The 18,184-nt window shown below is 36.3% G+C and overlaps 1 protein-coding gene and 1 long non-coding RNA gene across 5 annotated transcripts in view; one reads left to right on the top strand and one right to left on the bottom strand.

The window, feature by feature from the left end:
• LAMA2 (laminin subunit alpha 2) overlaps window positions 1–18,184 on the bottom strand; it is a 379,619-nt gene that overhangs the window by 142,112 nt on the left and 219,323 nt on the right. For all 4 annotated transcript variants that reach the window (XM_083831898.1, XM_083831897.1, XM_083831896.1 and 1 more), the window contains exons 17-19: window positions 13,278–13,405; window positions 6,940–7,026; window positions 437–648 (exon numbers count right to left, since the gene is read on the bottom strand). In XM_083831898.1, the coding sequence (XP_083688024.1) occupies window positions 437–648; window positions 6,940–7,026; window positions 13,278–13,405 (427 nt within the window). The remainder of the gene's footprint in view (window positions 1–436; window positions 649–6,939; window positions 7,027–13,277; window positions 13,406–18,184) is intronic.
• LOC310897840 lies at window positions 13,386–14,880 on the top strand. The gene is made up of 2 exons (XR_014582631.1): window positions 13,386–13,522; window positions 14,180–14,880. It is a non-coding gene; the product is annotated as an uncharacterized lncRNA (long non-coding RNA).

The raw sequence follows: 18,184 nt of genomic DNA, 5'->3' as shown, positions 1-18,184 counted from the left end.
TGGACCCTACAGTAACTGAAATATCCTTCCCTCCTCCCTTCCCTCCTATCTTTCCCCCCTCCTTTCAGCACCAATCTCACTAGTTAACGAGATTTCGCTGACTTAGAGCATTTCTATTTATTTGTATTTATTTTTGTAGATTTGACATTTAGTATAACCTTTTGCATCCATGCAGCACTCCGTTCTCCTAAGTTTGTTCCATGTCTGCTTCATTACTGCTTCAACTACAGCAGGAAGCTTTGTAATAGGTTCTTCCTTCTATTTATTTTGAAATCTCCCTTTCCAAATGCAGATGCAGGTAAAGCAGTATTATTAGAAGTGTAAGTATACCATATCATTTCTTCTGTGCACGCATACAGAGGTGCATTCTTCCTCTCAGGAACACAGATATAGAATAGATCAATTCTGTCAGAAGCAGTAAAAGTTCATGACTTACGTTGACAGTTCCTTGCATCAAGAGCATCGCCAAAATATCCATCAGCACACCTCTCACAATATTGGCCTGTTGTACCTGGCTTACATATCAGGCAAGCACCAGACAAGCTGTCACAGCTGCCAGGAACGGAGAAGTCAAGGTTGTCATTACACTGGCATGGTTGGCATGATCCCCCTGGTACTAGAGGTTGTCCAAAATAGCCTTCTGCACACCTAAGGTAAAAGACATCACAAGTTAGGACCGTTAAGTAATCCTCTCATTAGAAATATTTAATTTTGTTGCCTCACTAATCACTAAAAATTATTTGATCTTCCTTCAAATATTTCTTAAGTGTCTTTTTTCTCTCCCTCCTTCTCCTTCTTAACAACACTGTAGATACAGTACCAGCTGAAATCCTCCTAGTTCTGCTAGTAATTAGATTTCAGTGGGAGAAAAATCTTGTCACTGACACTGAAGACAAGACAAAGCATAATAAGAAATCTGTCTATTGGCGCTCTAGAGGAATTCAGGTCCATGTCAGATAGGCTTTGTATTTCAGCACATTATGTCTAGATGTTCTGTATGCATTTACCAGCAAACTCAATGATTTTCTCCCTCCCCTTTAAAAACTCATTTGGTATAGGAAAATAGGTTAGAAAATAATACAGACATAACATTATTTATCTAACAAGATGCTCCCCGAAGCCTTCCCTTAATCTACTGCATGGTCATTTAATTAATGGATTACTTTACAACTGCTAATTGTATAGGCAGGTAGCAAAAAGATTCGTTATTATCATAGGAGCTATGATGGTGTGTCCTATACCTTTCATATTTTAACAGAGACATTTAGAAATATCACCTTCTTTTCCACCTTGCCTACCAGCAATTTTCTGTGAGTACCATATAAAACAGGTTAGTGAATCTAACTGAACATGAGTGTGTATTTAGAGCAAATTTCTACTCATCTCACAGCCTATTTCCTATTTATATTCTGGTCTGCTTTCGCTTTCTATTACATTTGCTCACACTTCACAGTAAGAGCAACTTGTAGATAGTGAAGAAAAAGAAAAAATACTCAGTTCCAGCTAATGAAGTTATTCATGTTCATCTCAGATGAACTTCAATTAGCGTAAAGACGACAAAGTACATAAACTACATGATGTAAATTAATGTTTCCTACTATTTTAAGTAAGTTCAAACTCAGCTTTAATGTACACAGATATCTCCTCTGCTTTGTAATAGTACTGGGTGGTAGGGTTGAGAAAGGATTTTGGGTAGCATCCTAAAATGGAAACACAGAGCTCCACAATGCTTTCACTCTCTTCCCTTTATGCTTATCAAGTTAATCCTTTTCCTTGCATCCAGAATATCTCATGAAACTTCCAATTGGATCCCCCAAAAAAGAGCTTGAACATTCATTAAATATTATTCAATATCATTAGCAAAAATTATAAAAATGGCTGAGAGACTAGTAAGGAATTTATAGCTAGATCTAGCTGAACATTTTTTTGTAGCAAGATGCTATTCAAAATATCCAAAATGCTGACCACAGATGAATAGGTTATACAAATAATCCAGTGGTTTGGGTGCATATAAGCACTCAATTACATGAGTACAATTTTCACAATCTAGCCCACTGTGCTTCACTCCTTTGGCATAGCCATCTATCACAACTACCTCCCCATAACAACAGTACATCAAAATCTTGTCATTAGAATAATTCATGCATTTTATTTTCAGAACCTGTCACGAATGTAGCCACATATTGCACTCCTTGTATTGCCAGCTAAGAGATAGATATTTCTTCCTTGGATGGAGAATATCTCAGCAATAATAAAAGACTGATTTTAGACTCACTTTTGCCAAAGACAACTTGACTTTTTTTTTCCAGAGATGACATCTCAATTACAAAGGCTGTGAATCTCTCAATATATGTAACAATTAATAGCCATGATTTAGCAAAGCCTAAAAATAACTGGATAATTGATGCAGAATGTTATTTTAAGTTAGATAAGGTGTAAAGTTCACCCATGTTTTGCTGAGATCTTTCTCACCGTTTGCAAATTTGGCAGAAATCTTTATCTTTTGGTACTACTAATCTATTTAACTTCACTTGATATCTATTCATTTTCCTCTTTCCCTTTCATTTAGGGGTTACTTCTGTAACTGATAGCATTCACAGAAACTTACCAAGTAGTTCACAGAAAAAATTCTCCAGGGGTTTGTGAGAAATGCACTGCTAATCATTCCACTCTATTAATAGCAGGGGACCTTGATAACTTTATTTTTTTTTTCTCATCAGTTTAGACTTTGCTAATTAAAATTAGCAAAACCCACTGCCATCACATACATTCTATTTAAACACATACTTATTTCTTGAATCCAGATTCAAGATGATCAGATCTTGAAAGTAGGGGCAAACCAGTTAAACTTTAACAGAACACTGTATGCACATATCTATGTGTAAATTCATCCACTTTTTCTCCCACTTCTCCTGAAGCTGGAGGTGAAGGTTAAAAAATCCACTTTCACTATTTTCACCTTTTTTCCCTTAAGGACATTTCTACTTCAGCTACTCTGCCCAGACTCAAAGCATTATATGTTTGGGAAGGTCCGTATTGAAAAGAAAAATTTATGTGGCATGGAAAATTACATTTATGCAATAGAGGAAACACTTATCTTATAAATGATCACAAAGTACAACAGAACACTCCTGAGGTGAAAAATACAAAGCAAAGCAAAATAAAACCAAACAGAAATAGAAGTAAAAACAGGGAATAAAGACATTCGAGAATGTTTCTGTATTTTTCTCTCTTTCCCTCTCCATGTTCACCTTCAGCCTCAAATGCAGATGTGTCCTGTGACTGTTTTTATTTGGCGTAACTGGTGCCAAATACAGGGCTACTATATACATGTATGTGAATGTATGCGTACTGGTTCTGGATGGGATGGAGTTAATTTTCTTCACAGCAGACCATGTGGCGGTATGTATGTGCACACAAGCACAGGCTTATTGTATACATTTATGTTTATTTGGAAAAAAAAAAAACAGCATAGTTGAGTCTGAGTTAATTTAGGCTGCAAATACAAACACTTGAAAGTCTGGAAATACTATCTTTACAGTTGCTTTGAAACTTATGTGCATCCAACCTCTGTATGAAACTGGGGAAAAGCCCTGCAGAGAAATAGCATGTGAATGTGCAGTTAAAAATCTTAACTCAGATGTTACTGTTGTATGACCACCCACAAATATATCTTGCACTTTCTAATGTCAGAGTGCCTAGCTTTGCAACCTGTAAACAATCCTGCACAACACATTTGGTTTACAAAATCTCCTGAATGTTTGATTTTTTTTTCCTATCAGCACTGCAATACTGGCTTGTACTTCTAGCACTAGGGAAAAAATTGCATTAGCTGGAAGCAGCACCAGATTGAAGCCAAGGGACTCACAAGAGACTGTGCCTGGTAGCACTTTGTGCTAGATCTGTGGAACAGTGGGGAGGGGAGGAAGGATGCAAACCAACTCATTCTTCCCACTTCAGTTACACAGACTATATATGCCCTTCTAGGAGGAAAAGGTTGCTCAAATCATATTCGTAAATGAAGAAGTACTAAAGGAGAAGTTAGATTCACCCATTTTGTTTCATTCCCCTAAAGCTCTGGATTCTTGTTTGTATCAAGGCTACATAGTTGGCAAATGCACTGCAAAATCCTGTAAACACGATGGGCTCAAATCACATTTTTGACACTCATACACCTTCTGCACAGAGTTAGGAGACTGTCTATCCTACCCCATACCTACTGTGAAAGTGGGCAGTGAGCCCACTTTTTATGAGAACATAAATCTCATTTCTTGGGGAAAAGTAAGAAATAGGCTTTCTCTACACTTAAAGACAGCTGGTACCACTCCCCCCCCCCCCAGTTTATATCTTCAATTATTTTTGTGGAGTCTGTCAGGAGCCAGACCCCTCAGAACTTTGAGAAATTTTGGCAACATTTTTCTGAGAAGTCCAAGTGACAGAAGCAGCAATTTTTTTGACATTTTACAACTCAAGTGTTAAAAGAATAATAATAATATCTTATCTCCCTAAGGAGTGAAGGATGATTTTGGAGGCAAAGTAAGTACAGTAATGCATATATTCACTTATATGACACTTTGCACTTCATGATAATTTAGGACTGTCCGGTTAAAGAATCATGTGGCTCAGATCAGTTGTCACTTTGCAGTTGCTAAAATGAACAAGAATTCCATGTAAACACTTTTAGCAATTATACAATCACTATTAATAGCAAAAGGCAGCACTCTTTCTTTTGTTCATCATTATTGACAGCAGTGGGCATTTCCAAGCAACTTGTTACAACTGAAAGAAAATAATTCTGTGAGCATTGGAATTAATGGCTTAATTTCCAATGTATTTATATCCCGTGGTTACAAGAGTAAGGGCTGATTATTTGCAGCAGGATGTTGCTGTTCAGCAGTGAGCAATCCCTCAGGCTATAGCAGTGCTTTTTCCTTGCCCTGTGAAAGTTTTCTTATGAGCAGGACATTTAATACTCTTCCTCTCTCTCCTGTTTAATCAGGTGTGAGTTCACACAGTATTCTTTCTCTCCCTTAGCTATGACATGTCCTGATTTATTAACCTCTATTCAGCCACTTCTTCTCACAAAACTTTCAGGAACATTTATTATCATTGAGACCTCCTACCCTTCTGTCAAATTTGATTGAAATTGACCTACAAGTTCAAATGTTTCTGTGGGCAACCAGACAGACATGCACAAAAAGATCACACTAGCCTCATTTCCTTAGGAAATCAGGCTAAAAATCGAAGCCTGCCACTTATTCAGATTTTCTCCTATTGCATCTACAGCCTGTGCTCCACTCAGAAATAGCACTTGTTGCTAATGGAAGCTGTCAATGACCCTGCATTGACAAACTGCCACCAAAGTGCTCTTGATGTGATTTATTCCTGCCGTCATTAACTTCACAGCCCACTAGCTGAAAGAAGGGTGATGACTTCCAAGACAGACGGGAAAAGACAGGCAGAAATAGTACTCAGCAGGAGCAGACTCGGTGATGATGGGTGGAAACAGGTGACAGCCTGCACTCTCACTTTAGGACAGATATAGCACAATAGGGGATTTAAAAGGAAGTAGTTGTAAATGTAATTTGGAAAGACAGGACTAGAGGGTAATTCACAGCATATGACCAGGTTTCTGCTTTCCTGGTTGGCTTTCTTTTGGTTCATTCCTACTTTTCCCCATCTCAGCCTGAGTACTGTAAGTCTTCATTTGGAGGCCTTACCTTTCTAGGGTTTATGTTGGAAAATGCTGCAAGCAGCTTGTGGAAGTGCCAAATGACAGAAGCCCACTAAGATACAGAAATGCCGTGTTTTCATGCCCTACAACTATCTAGCCAGGTGCTAGACAGTTATATGGCTCCCCCGGTCCCTCTTAAGAAGGTGTCATTCGCAGAGTCACAAGGGACTAGGATCACAGAGCCAAAGCCAGTGCTGATTCATCACGACGTCCAAGCAACTATCACAGGTCCCCTGGCATGCTAACTGCTCTTTAAAGCTGTTCTATCCACACGGAATCTGAAGGGAGGGAAGGGCATGCAGACAGTGACAATATCTCTTGCCTATGTAGTCTCACCTCCTTGTGGAAGGGGGTTCCCAGGAGCTTAGCACTAGCACTTCCACTCTCATTCTGTTTCACTTAAATTCTGTGTGTGATTCTTTCAGAATAACAGGATACAAGAAGGAAGATGGGGCTATCAAGGGAGAGAACTTTCTCACTACTAACATGTCACTCAGAACTGTCATAGCCAAAGGAAGACGACACGTGAATGTACACATATATATTTTTTAATTTGCCTTTTTGTATAGGTAATAAGAAAGTGTATGAAATATATATTGAGCTTTTCTATGCATTTGACAAAAAGACGTCCTTTGTTGTCCCTAACACCTAACTTGTTGCATTTGCTAAATAAAGGCTGCAACAGGAAACCAAAGCAACAAAAATGTAAAATATTCTTTTATAAATAATTAAAAACAACAAATAACTTATTACCAGGATTGTATTTTGGTTGCATATTAACTTTTCAAAAAGAGGCAACAATAATTTATTGAATACTTGATTCACCACACTCTAATCATTCAAATGACAAAAAAAGACAAAATAATTATAAAAATCTCAAAAGGCTTACAGAACAGCTAGAAGAATAATTTTAGAAAAGGATTCATACTTCTCAGCAAATGCTTCTTTGAAGCTTTGCACTTTACCATAAAGCAATAAAACAATCACTTGTTTCATGGAAAGGATGGAAACAAGGATAAAAACTATAGAAGTATGTAAATACACGGATGCAATGTCAGAGGAAGATGAACAGGAATTACTTCAGTGAGATTCAGAAGACAGGAATGGAGACAAGAAGAGGAGGCAGCAAAAAGAAAGCAACTGTTCCATGTAATAAACACTTTTGTTTCAGATCTCTTACAACTCAAAGCATCATGCTTACTTACCTTTCACAGCGTGGTCCCATGTACCCAACTGGGCACTCATCGCATATTAATCCACGGCTTCGGTCAAAATGGCATGTCGGGCTAAAGCTGTATTGTTGATATTGGGCAAGAAGAGGGACAAGGAAGAAACATAAAGAAAAGATTGTCAGCAGCATAATTCTCGTACCACTTCAGAGATCGTTAATTTGCAAAACAGTGCCCAGGAAAAGTGATTCCAGTCTAGTATGTGGGGCTTAAGTTTGACTCCAGCAAATAAAATTTGGAATGACTCTGCTATTTCTGCAACACTGAATATAGAGTAACGGATGGCAGCATCCCAATAGCCTGTTATTATGGGACTTGAGCCTGCCAGTGAGTGGTCTGGATACCATTAAAAAGGCAGGAATGTACAGCTGTTTGTTTGTGCCCCTGAGGGCCTGGCAAAACAATCTATGCCCGAAATAAATCTTTCTGAAGGACAACTGATTTGAAAGCTCAGTTAACTTTGTGTATAAGGGACTGGGAAAGGAAACCAGTGAACAAGAAAGGGGAGGAGCAAAAAGGGAAATATCTGGCACAGCTTCCCAGCGAGTTTGTCTGAGTAAATCCAGTGCCAATGACCTGATGCACCAGGCCAGACCAGCACACTGAAGCTTACAAATATCCTGCAGAGTAGAGAGCTTTTCCTCTTTGCTGTGCTCTACTTATTTATATATAATATATATTTAAATTATTATTATTATTTTATAAATAGGGATAACATAGGCATTTGCAAGCATCCCCTTGCTGTGACCTTGTTTAACTCCAAACTGTGCTCCTTTGCTTTTTAGCATTTTGCTTTCTACAATCCTTTTCCCTTAACACAATTCTGTGAGGAAACCTCCTGACACTTCAAAAGACACTGCACAGAAGAGGCAACCTGCTCTTCTATCATTCTGAAGTTATCATTAAAGACAGACAAATATGAGCACCTTTACAGGGCTTCATTTAAATAATGGCAATCAATTCTGGTCAACCAAATAGAAAAAGAAAAGAAAGGGAGCAGGTGCGTAGTGGAGTGACTATTCAGAAGAGGAAAACAAAGCACCTATCTGAAAAGAAGACACTAAAATTATCTTTTGTAACCTAGGAAAATAGTAATCGGGAAGGAGTATAATTGCTCTAACAAAGACATCAGTACGAAGTTATATTCAGGGTAAAAGATCATGCTACAATACTAAAGAATAGACATCATCTGACCCTGAATAATTTAAATCAAGATATACAATGAAAGATTCTGGAAAATAATAGGCATGGGGAGGCCAGAAGAGCTTAATTAGGATCATGTAACGTGATTACCTGCTGGTGACTGGATTCTGCTACTCAGGAGTCATCCATCCTATGATCTGACCTCAGTTACACTTTCTTCTGCTTCTATTATAGAATAGTTCCGTTTATAAATACCCCAATCTCTCATAAGGCAAGCTATCCCATAGAGATAAGAAATCAATAAGAAAAATGTGGGCAGGTCACGTCCAGTAAACATAGTAAGGTATTGGGATTATCCTCTTTCCCATATGGGTTATATTTGTGTTATTTTCAATTAAGAACAGATTCAGGAATGTCTGAAGAGCCAATTGAAAAAATAATAAGTGTTCATTCTATTTTTATATAGAAATGAAAGCAATTTTAAACCAAGGTACACATTATCCATTAATTTAATCAGCAGCACCTGACTTTTCAAATAGGACCCTGCTTGCCAGTCCCAACCTTGCTCTTTCATAAGAACTACATGGGAAAATTTTATGGAGATGGTATCACAGCTCATTATAGCTTTGCACAAGACTGGCTGTTCCACAGATCCATTGAGAGCTCTGAAATCAACTACATAAATGGCATAGATAATAATAATTAAGTACTTATTATCACTAAGCAATGATGATTAATACCAGAATTTCCACATTTTAAGGGTTATGTTCCTATTGTCAATCCACATCTGAACATATCTGAACACTAAGCATTAATATACTGAGAAATTCCCATTCGCATACTATAGAGAAAATACGTGATAGCAAGGTGAAAAAAGGAGAATTTATCTTCCTGATTTAGAATCTCATTACTTCCTACTAATAAATACTCATTACTCACTATAAATAAGCAGTGTGTATTTTTCTGTTAAAACAAGTTTCAAAAAAATCTTAGTCCCTCTTGATTCATCATTGCTCTTTTCATAGTTTTACCTAAAGTAACAATAGGAATACCAGTTAGGACACAGGACAGGTGTTAATAGGCAGCATGGGTATATATATATGATGGGTCTATGTTGGGAGACAGCTTACTAAAGGCTTACATTTATGTTCTAGTAACCACCTTTTTGGAACAATTATGTTAGTGATTTTTAGTTAATTCTCCAACGAAATATTAACATTGTGAGAACAACCGAATTTCCTAGTTCACACATCACAATTTTACTCATTCTCTTCCTGGGCCGAGTGAGATATAGCCTATCTCCCATTTCCAGTGATATAACATTCCTGTCAGGGTCTTCATTACACATATTAAATTTATAGCCACTTCAAAAAAAATAGTAATTATCCCAGATACCTATATTTGGTAGGAAGAATTATATAGTAGTATGCCCGATAATTTCTATGAAAAAAAATCACATTATTTGAAACGCCATAAAAATTGAAAATGTTAGAACAGTTTGTAAGAGTGATGAATTAATCAGAAGGGAAAAGAAATCAAGTGTGCATTAAATATGCTAATTATAATATGGATATTGTTCTCATTTGCATCATATAAGTACAGATATGAAGATATATGCGAAAAGAAGAAAATACAGTCCAGGATCTAGAAAACAAGCTTAGAAATTTTAATTTTAGTTTACTGATTTTGCCCAGAGTTGCTTTCTGACATATGGGAAGTCACTTATCACTGCTATACTTTTGAATGCAGTTTCATGATTGGCTTCAGTGATTGTATATATGGAAACTGCTGCCATTAGAAAACAAGAGAGGGAATAAGCAGCAGTTAAATCAGCTTAAGTAAACTACAGAACAACACAATCACCACCACATTTGTAAAATGGATAGAACAGTGCTCCTCCACCTTATGTGGTAGCACTGCAGAGAAAAAGACACTGACAGGTGCTGTGAATAAAGTGAATGGAACCACTACAAACTTCATGAAGGTATAAGACATTGTTATAAAAGACAGCACTAGCTTATTTATATATGTCAGAGGTTCATTTTATGGACAATATTCTCGGTGCACCAGATGTCTATTGTTAAGTATAAAGTTCTACAGATGCCCTGTCATTCCATGTTAGGAATTAAATAATACATGAATTAGAATCTTTGGGCAGATATAAATTTGTAAGTATTTAGTACAGAAATTAATAACTTGATAGGTTGTTAAGAAATAGCATGACATACACTATATCTGCACAGTGATATGAGCTTGGTGGAAATTTATTGATTTTTCCTGTGAAATAATTTGTGTTGTTTACTTATATTATTCCTAGCACACCAAGCACGCTGCCTTATAACAGTAAGGTAGAAAAAGGACTATTTTAACAGTCTTCAGAAAACATTTTAAGTATTTAATAAATTTGTTTATGAGGAGGAAAAATAAAAGCAAATTCTATAACTGTAAAGTCACAAGTGCTTAAGCTTTACAGTAAGAGTTCTACAAAGCCTGTGGATGTTGTTCACAGATTTGCTGTTGTCCATTCCAGAAATAAGAAGCCACTGTATCCATCTTAGAAATATGAAGCTATCGTACAGTTCTAATACAGGGCTAAACTTTGTAGAGTTCAGAAATCCCACAGTTTCACAGTTCAAGAACATTTATATACCGTTTTTTTTTGTACCTGTGCTTTTCAAGAAATCTAAATATTAAAGAGGGAACTCTCTAGTTCAGTTTCAAAAAGGAAAGGAAAGCAGACAACTCTGATGAATACATAACAGAGGTCTCCAGACATTTTACCAATAAAAACCTGAATTCAATCTATTTGACTTGATTTGTTGCACATCTGTACAAGATATAAAAGTGATATTGTTTTTCCTGCTTTGTCAGTACAGCATTATCAAACAATAGGGAGAAGATTAACTAACTATGCAAGGAAATTCTAAAATGTGAAAGCAACGAGGACATCAGAGGAGCCACACCTGAGCAACAGACATAAACTGAAGAAGATCTAATAAAAGCAGCTGTAGGGATCCCATCTTACACACCCCTAAAACTCCTGCCCGTAAGTGGTCATATTATTCCTTCCCTGATCAGTAAAATTTTAACATGACACAATGCAATTGTATGCAATAGAGTTAGCCTGAGCTACTGAAGATTAAAAATTGGTTCAGCTGTGCCTCTGGCTGGCATGCTGCCATTCAGATGATGCTCTCTTCTTTACTTGCATCTCACAGAGCCCTGTCTCTGTGAGGTGTGGTAGCCACACATTTTTTCCTGTAAACTTTAAGAAAAGCTCTGAAACACTGGGTTTCACTGGCAGAATCTGACTTCTGTCTCAGAAGCATAGGGTGAAATAAAAGATGCAGGGCTGAAGGGAAGAAGAAAAAAAAAAAGTGATCAGGTGGATACATCAGCTCTTATGACCACTTAAACTTTTAAAGTGTTTGTGAAGTGCTTGGGGTGGGGCAGCCTCTGTGCATAGACTATTATCTTTCAGCACAATCATACAATCCTTCTGAAACACATATGGACTAAAAATGATTATTATTATTATTACTATTTTTTTTTCAAAAGGAAGTCACAACCAATTTACGGTTGACACTTGGAAAGTGTTACAATTTCAAACATGTCAGGAGCATACTTAACAGTTCCTGATCTTCCTGTAGAATTATTTGAAGTGTTCCAGCTCTTCTGTGTAGTCTGGGTATGTTCTACTTGCACCAGGGCTGGATACCATAAAGCCATGTTGGATGGCATAAAACCAAATGGCCACATATAATTTCAAATCTTTGTGTAATGTACAAGAAAAGCTGACCAGAGAAGATCTAGAACAGTTTTCCTTAGTTACACTGCATCGAATGATTTTGATATTGTTATTTTCCAGATACTGAGTGGGACAAAACTAGTTTAAAAACATTCAAGACACTTGGTATAATATATCTGATATTTCTCACAAAACTATAAGCAGTAAGAAGCACAAATTTTTGTAATGAAGGAAATTTCTTCTTAGAGTTTTGATTCATATTTCACTATTATTTTTACTTAATAAAACAAATCTACAGTGATTATTCTCAGATAAGTTGACAAAATATTGTGACTACCAAAATCTAAGGCTGAATTCAGGCTACAAATGAATCAACATTATAACAGAAGCACAGAATGGTTTGAGTTGGAAGGGACTTTAAAGACTGCCCAGTTCCAAACCCCCTGCCATGGGCAGGGACACCTCCCACCAGACCAGGTTGCCCAAAGCCCCATCCAGCCTGGCCTTGAACACCTCCAGGGATGGGGCATCCACAGCTTCTCCGGGCAACCTGTGCCAGTGCCTCTCCACCCTCACAGTGAAGAATTTATTCCTTATATCCCATCTAAACCTACTCTCTTTAAGTTTCAAATCATTACTCCTTGTCCTATCCCTACACTCCCTGACAAAGAGCCCCCTTTAGGCACTGGAAGGCTGCTATGAGGTCTCCCTGTAGCTTTCTGTTCTCTCGGCTGAACAACCCCAACTCCCTCAGCCTGTCTTCACAGGAGAGGTCCTCTAGCCATTTGATCACCTTGTAGCCTTCCTCTGGACTTGTTCTAATACTTCTATGTCTTTCTTGTCTGGGGGACCCAGAGCTGAACACAGTATTCCAGGTGGGGACTCTCAAGAGCAGAGCAGAGGGGAAGAATCACCTCCATCAACCACACTTTGATGCAGCCTAGGATGTGATTGGCTTTATCAGTCAACATTATCACTGAATGTTGACTAGAAGAAAAGAAAAATTATAAGCAGAAAAAATAACAGTCTTATCTGATAAACATAAAGTGATTTTTAAATCAATTATGTAAAAAAAAAAATCTTAAATCAAATCTGTAAATTCAACTTTAAAACTAGAAAAAAATACTTTGTAAAGGAGGACAGAAAATCAAACACTCATTTTTCATTCAAAGGAAAAGGCAGTTATCCAGAATTTTAGGTTGTTCTTCCTAGCCTACTCTTGTCTGACTTTAGTCTCATTCTTTGCCTCCATGTAAACTGAACGCTCTATACAATTGTAAAATGAGAATAAAAGCTTATATTACAGAATACATTTTTTGGTTAAAACACAAACAACCTGTAATGTACATAAAATAGTATAAATTTAAAATGTATACAATTTACTAAGTGAAATAGCGTAATATATGATAAATATATATCTTACTTGTTAGAAGGTATATTTAGTGGGCAAGCACACAGCTGACAGTCTTCAGCTGTCCCTTTAGTAGGATCACCATAGAAACCAGGAAGACATCTATCACAATATGAACCACCTGTGTTGTGTTTGCAGTCCTGAATAGAAGATGAAAAGTACAAATTCACAATTAGAGAACATTCACAATTAGACAAAGACCTTGAAGGTCATTTATCTAACCTATCTTCTCAACTGGATTGTAAGAAGTCTGCAAGGTATGTTCTGATTTTCTGTTGTTAGTTGAGAACCAGTTCTAGAGACTAGCTATAACAATTAGTGCTGTACACACATTGGGTATTTAGGCTCTCTTAGATAAGTTTTCTGTAAAACATAAAGAAATGTTCCAATGTACAACTGCCAAGTATTGTTTTAGCTTGCTTAAATAAAAGCAGCATTCAGAGAATCACAAAACAGGTTTAGTATTGCAGTCTTGAAACAGCCTTATTTTTTTTGACAAACAGTTTTCAGATGCTGACCTCAGAATTACAGCTTAGAAGATATGCTTTATAAAAAATAGATTATTATATTTCACATTTAAGTGCATTAACTCATCTTAAAAGGTATATGGGTAGCAGCATATTAAATATACTTGAGTAGCATACTAAATGTGAAGAGTAGTAAAGCCTTAACTGTTTAATTAATACTTGTTTGCTAGCAAACAATCCAGACTATTTTATGGTAGAAACAAGGACAAGTATACTGTTTATAGGGCCTTACTCATCAGTAGCTTTTCCTGCATGTGATTGGCCTTCATAATACAAGATAGTTTGAGAGAGATATGAAACATCCAATGCCTAAAAGTGGCAGCAGTAGGTCTCTATTTCTGTATATAGCCTTTGACGTGATCTCAAATGATTTTTCTTTTTTGGCAGAATGGGAAGTGGTCCTCTGAGAACAGGCTTCCCATGCTGACTTCTAACAACAGCTGCTTCGTAAATTTTAAAGAAAAAATATCCCTTCTACTATTCTTCTTCACCACATAGGATTAAAAATCCTAAATAATTTGGCAGAATACATCACAGGCTCAGTAAATTAGTTCTCTGGCTTAGTTTTTTTTTTTTCCTTCTCTCCACATTTTAGCACACTGGATTATTACTTTGAATGTTATTTGCTACAAGATGGCCAAGTGCGGCCCTTACGAAGCATGAAAACAGAGAAAGAAGCAGAAATGTTTTTGACTGTTAAATTACATCTTGATGTGCTTGGGTATAGATTGAAAAGGCATGTGACAACTCAAAAAGGCCAACATGAAAGCCATGAGATAGATTTTTATTTAATGGGGAATGTTCTGATCTGATTTAGATAATGCATAAGGCTCCAGATCAATTGTAGAATTTCTGTTTCACCCTAAATATTTCCCTAAGATGCTCCTTTAGCATTCTTGACTTTTGTTAACGTGTAAATATTTCCAAACTCATGATCTTATTAAAGCAATTTTAAAGTATTCTTCAAAATGTTTTTATAGTTTACAGTAAGTCATGTATATGGTACTGATTGACATTTAACAGCATTACCACCTGAAATACATAATATATCCTCAATAAAGGATAAATAATGGCACTACTCTAAGGAACACTGGTTTGTTTATTCTTTCTGTCTTTTTCTTTCTTTCTGCCGGATTTTCCAGGATTACAATGAAGTTCTTTGCATTGTGCTCTGCAGAGCTGGTGCCATACATTTGGGTAGCTGAATAAGCCCAAAACCATTTTCAGTCATAAGCACACTGGAGTCAGAAGTATCTGTCTCCAGAAATGCTGTTTACTTCTAAAGGGTGCATTCTTATTGCTTGTGTGTATACAATCAACATATCTTTGAAATGAAAGCATTAGTCACCATATTAAGTTTTCACATATTTGGTAGATTGTCTGTTAATACCAACTATTGAGACCCCCTAGTCAAACAAAATTATGGCTTTAGTACCTTCAGGTGGGCTAAATTCTACTTCATTAGGTCATTTAAGTCTATTTGATTGTTACTTCAAGTGCGAATATTCAAAAAGAATCTACAGGCCATACTTAAAAAGGAACTAGGAACATTAAGATACGCTTTTAAAAGATGTGACAAAAATAATTTCAATGTTACAAAAGAAAAACCCTTTACAATTCAACTTTTTTAAAGCATTATGTCAAATTATTTGTACTTTTCCTGAAAAATAATGGATTCTTCTTCTGTGTTAAGTTTAGATTTAAATGCCCTCGGAAATATCTTTATGCAGTTCATATTCTTGAAAAACATTTATGTCAAAGATGCTATTAAAGTGAGGGGAGCTAACACGCTATTTTAAAGCTTACAGATTGGTATTTGCAGCTGCTTCTTTTTTAAGTTAAAAAAAAATAATACACAAACACACAACAAAAACCCTTCCATTTTCTGAGAAAACAATTCACATTGCAAAGAGCTGACCTTCTTCTCTTTGAATAATTTTCTAAAAATATAACTCTAGTACATTTCCATGTACTAATTCTCCTTAATCCAGTTCTCTATATCTACTTATTTCTTAACTGTAACTCTAAATTAAAAAAAAAAAATTAAAAAGGAACAAAACACTCATATAGTGCCAAAATCTGTGCATATGTTGTACTGTGTATATGTCAGAGTTGGGCTGAGAAATAACAATCTTGTGTGGTCCTACTTTTCTGCCTGAGCCGGTCTCAATTTTACTGGACAAAGAACAAGAATTATATAGTACATGGATGTGACATACTTTGCCTGTTCCTTTCAGTGATGCATTGAATTTTATGTTCACTTGCCAAATTTCTAGATCACTTTAAGTACGGAAATAGTTGGATTATTAGCCCTTCTGAAGACATTATCAATACTCATGAAAAATTTGTTTTCTTGATATCAGTTGGTTGAATCTCAATTTGAAACATGCAAAATATACAGCCGTGGTTTTAAGCATGATCCAGTTTGAGTAATATCTAATTACACTGAGATTATTTCCTTAAAAGGTGCTTAAGCCTGTGAAGTCTTAATTTCATGTTTGTATGAACATTCATATTTTTTTGTGTGTCATGAGACTGGCTGTAAAGAAGATTATGATCAACTGTCCTTAACTTGCCCAGTACATTATATACATGTTCCCTTGGAAATACAGTTGGTTCTAACACATTGATTCATTGGTTTTGGTAAAATCAATCCTCTGTTCCATAGACCCTTAGATTTTTATGACCAAGAACTAGTTTATTCTCATATGTTTATGTCATCGAATTACAGTGACTAGATCTCAAGTTACTTTGAATGCATAAATTTTCTGGACCTATTTCATATCCAAATACCAACAAACTTCACTTAGACAACCTGAGAATAGAACACTTAGACAAACTTAGAATAAACCAGACTGTGAATTTTATTTTCTTTAAAAAACTTATGCATGAATCAGACCTTCTTGCCTAAAGATTTTATTACTGGTGTCCTGGAGTGCATTTTTCACCACTTCCTATTGAGCTGGCTCTCCCAGTTTGGAAGAAACCAAGTGGACATCTGTGCACCCCGTGTCATGGAACCCTACATTCACTGAAAACCTCCTCTGCTTACCTGGGTCTGCATATGAAAGTATGAATATAGAGAGAAACATTCTAAATAGAAGGCTAGTGATAAAATTAAAACTTTAATCAATGAGTATGACAGAGTCCAACACAGTGCTTTGGCATGTTGCTGCCCTATCTCAGGTTATATCTACCATGGATATCAGGGAAGATACTAGTTAAAGAAAATGAAAACATATGCCTATGTGCCTATTTTGGTATATTTCCTAGTCATCTAGACCAGAAAATTTTATTCTCTCTTTGAGAGCATGAACGTGTTCTTCTAGCATTTTCAAACCACTGTAATGTTTAGATTTTATGACCAATTCCCTTTTCTGGTGTTAACAAATGCAATCAAGAGCAATGCACAGGCTTTATATTTTCACCTGTGGTATATCCTGTACTGCATTTAGCTGAGGATCCATCATTATGTTACTGTGTAAATGAAAATGTCGCTCCTGTGATGAAAACTGTCAAAAGCACATGTCAAATACTTCTGACGCGGGCCTCCATCTACATGCTACATGCTGTTTATACACAAAGAAAGAAAATACAAAATGGATGCAACTGGAACTGCCCTCTTAGCAATTTCAGCACCTCTTTAAGGGGAGGAAAGATCTGTTTTTTCTGGGCTTACTAGTGGGAAAGTAACATGTTGCCATGAATGAAATGTTGAAATGTTTTTGCTGTTCACAAGGATTAGATTTAACCAGCCTCCTATAGCTGCCATAAATGTGTGCATGTAAAATTACAAAAGAGTATTTCTGTATGCTAGAACTTGCCCTATGTACCAAAGCAGTTATGTATTATCACAATGGTAACGAGAATGATATATCATACATCTCTCTATATGGCTGCTGTGGGGATCAAAGGGCTTTGCAGGTTACTGCAAGATAGGCATTAAAATAAGCTTTTTATACAGACCTATGTCGAAGCAGATGATTTAAGCTTTTATCATGAGTCAAAAACATATTTCAGCTGCTTTTCAACTACATTTCAAAGCTGAGGAAGAGTAAAAAAGTATCATATCAGTAAATTAGGTGCCTAAATTGTCTGTTGTATTACTGGAAAAACACCATGAATAATAATAAGGAGGCCAAAAGGCTGTGTAAACCTCAATAGAAAGAATGCCTTTGATGTGAAACATTTCTCTTTTTCAGCATTCAGACTTCTCTCTTTTTCACTTCAAAAGGCTTATGATCCAAATTGAATAGCAGCATTTAATAGCCTGCATGGATACTAACCAATCTAACTTCATTTACAGTGTTTTCAAAGTAAGCTGCAAGAAAACCCAGAACTAGTTTTAAGCTCCCTGTGCTCCTATTCTTTACAGGATGATCTAGTATAAGC

Source organism: Anser anser (genome assembly GCF_964211835.1).
Source record: "Anser anser genome assembly, chromosome: 3".
NCBI lineage: Eukaryota > Metazoa > Chordata > Aves > Anseriformes > Anatidae > Anser > Anser anser.
The sequence above is the reverse complement of the archived record's forward strand: the minus strand, read 5'-3'. Positions and strand labels throughout refer to the sequence as shown.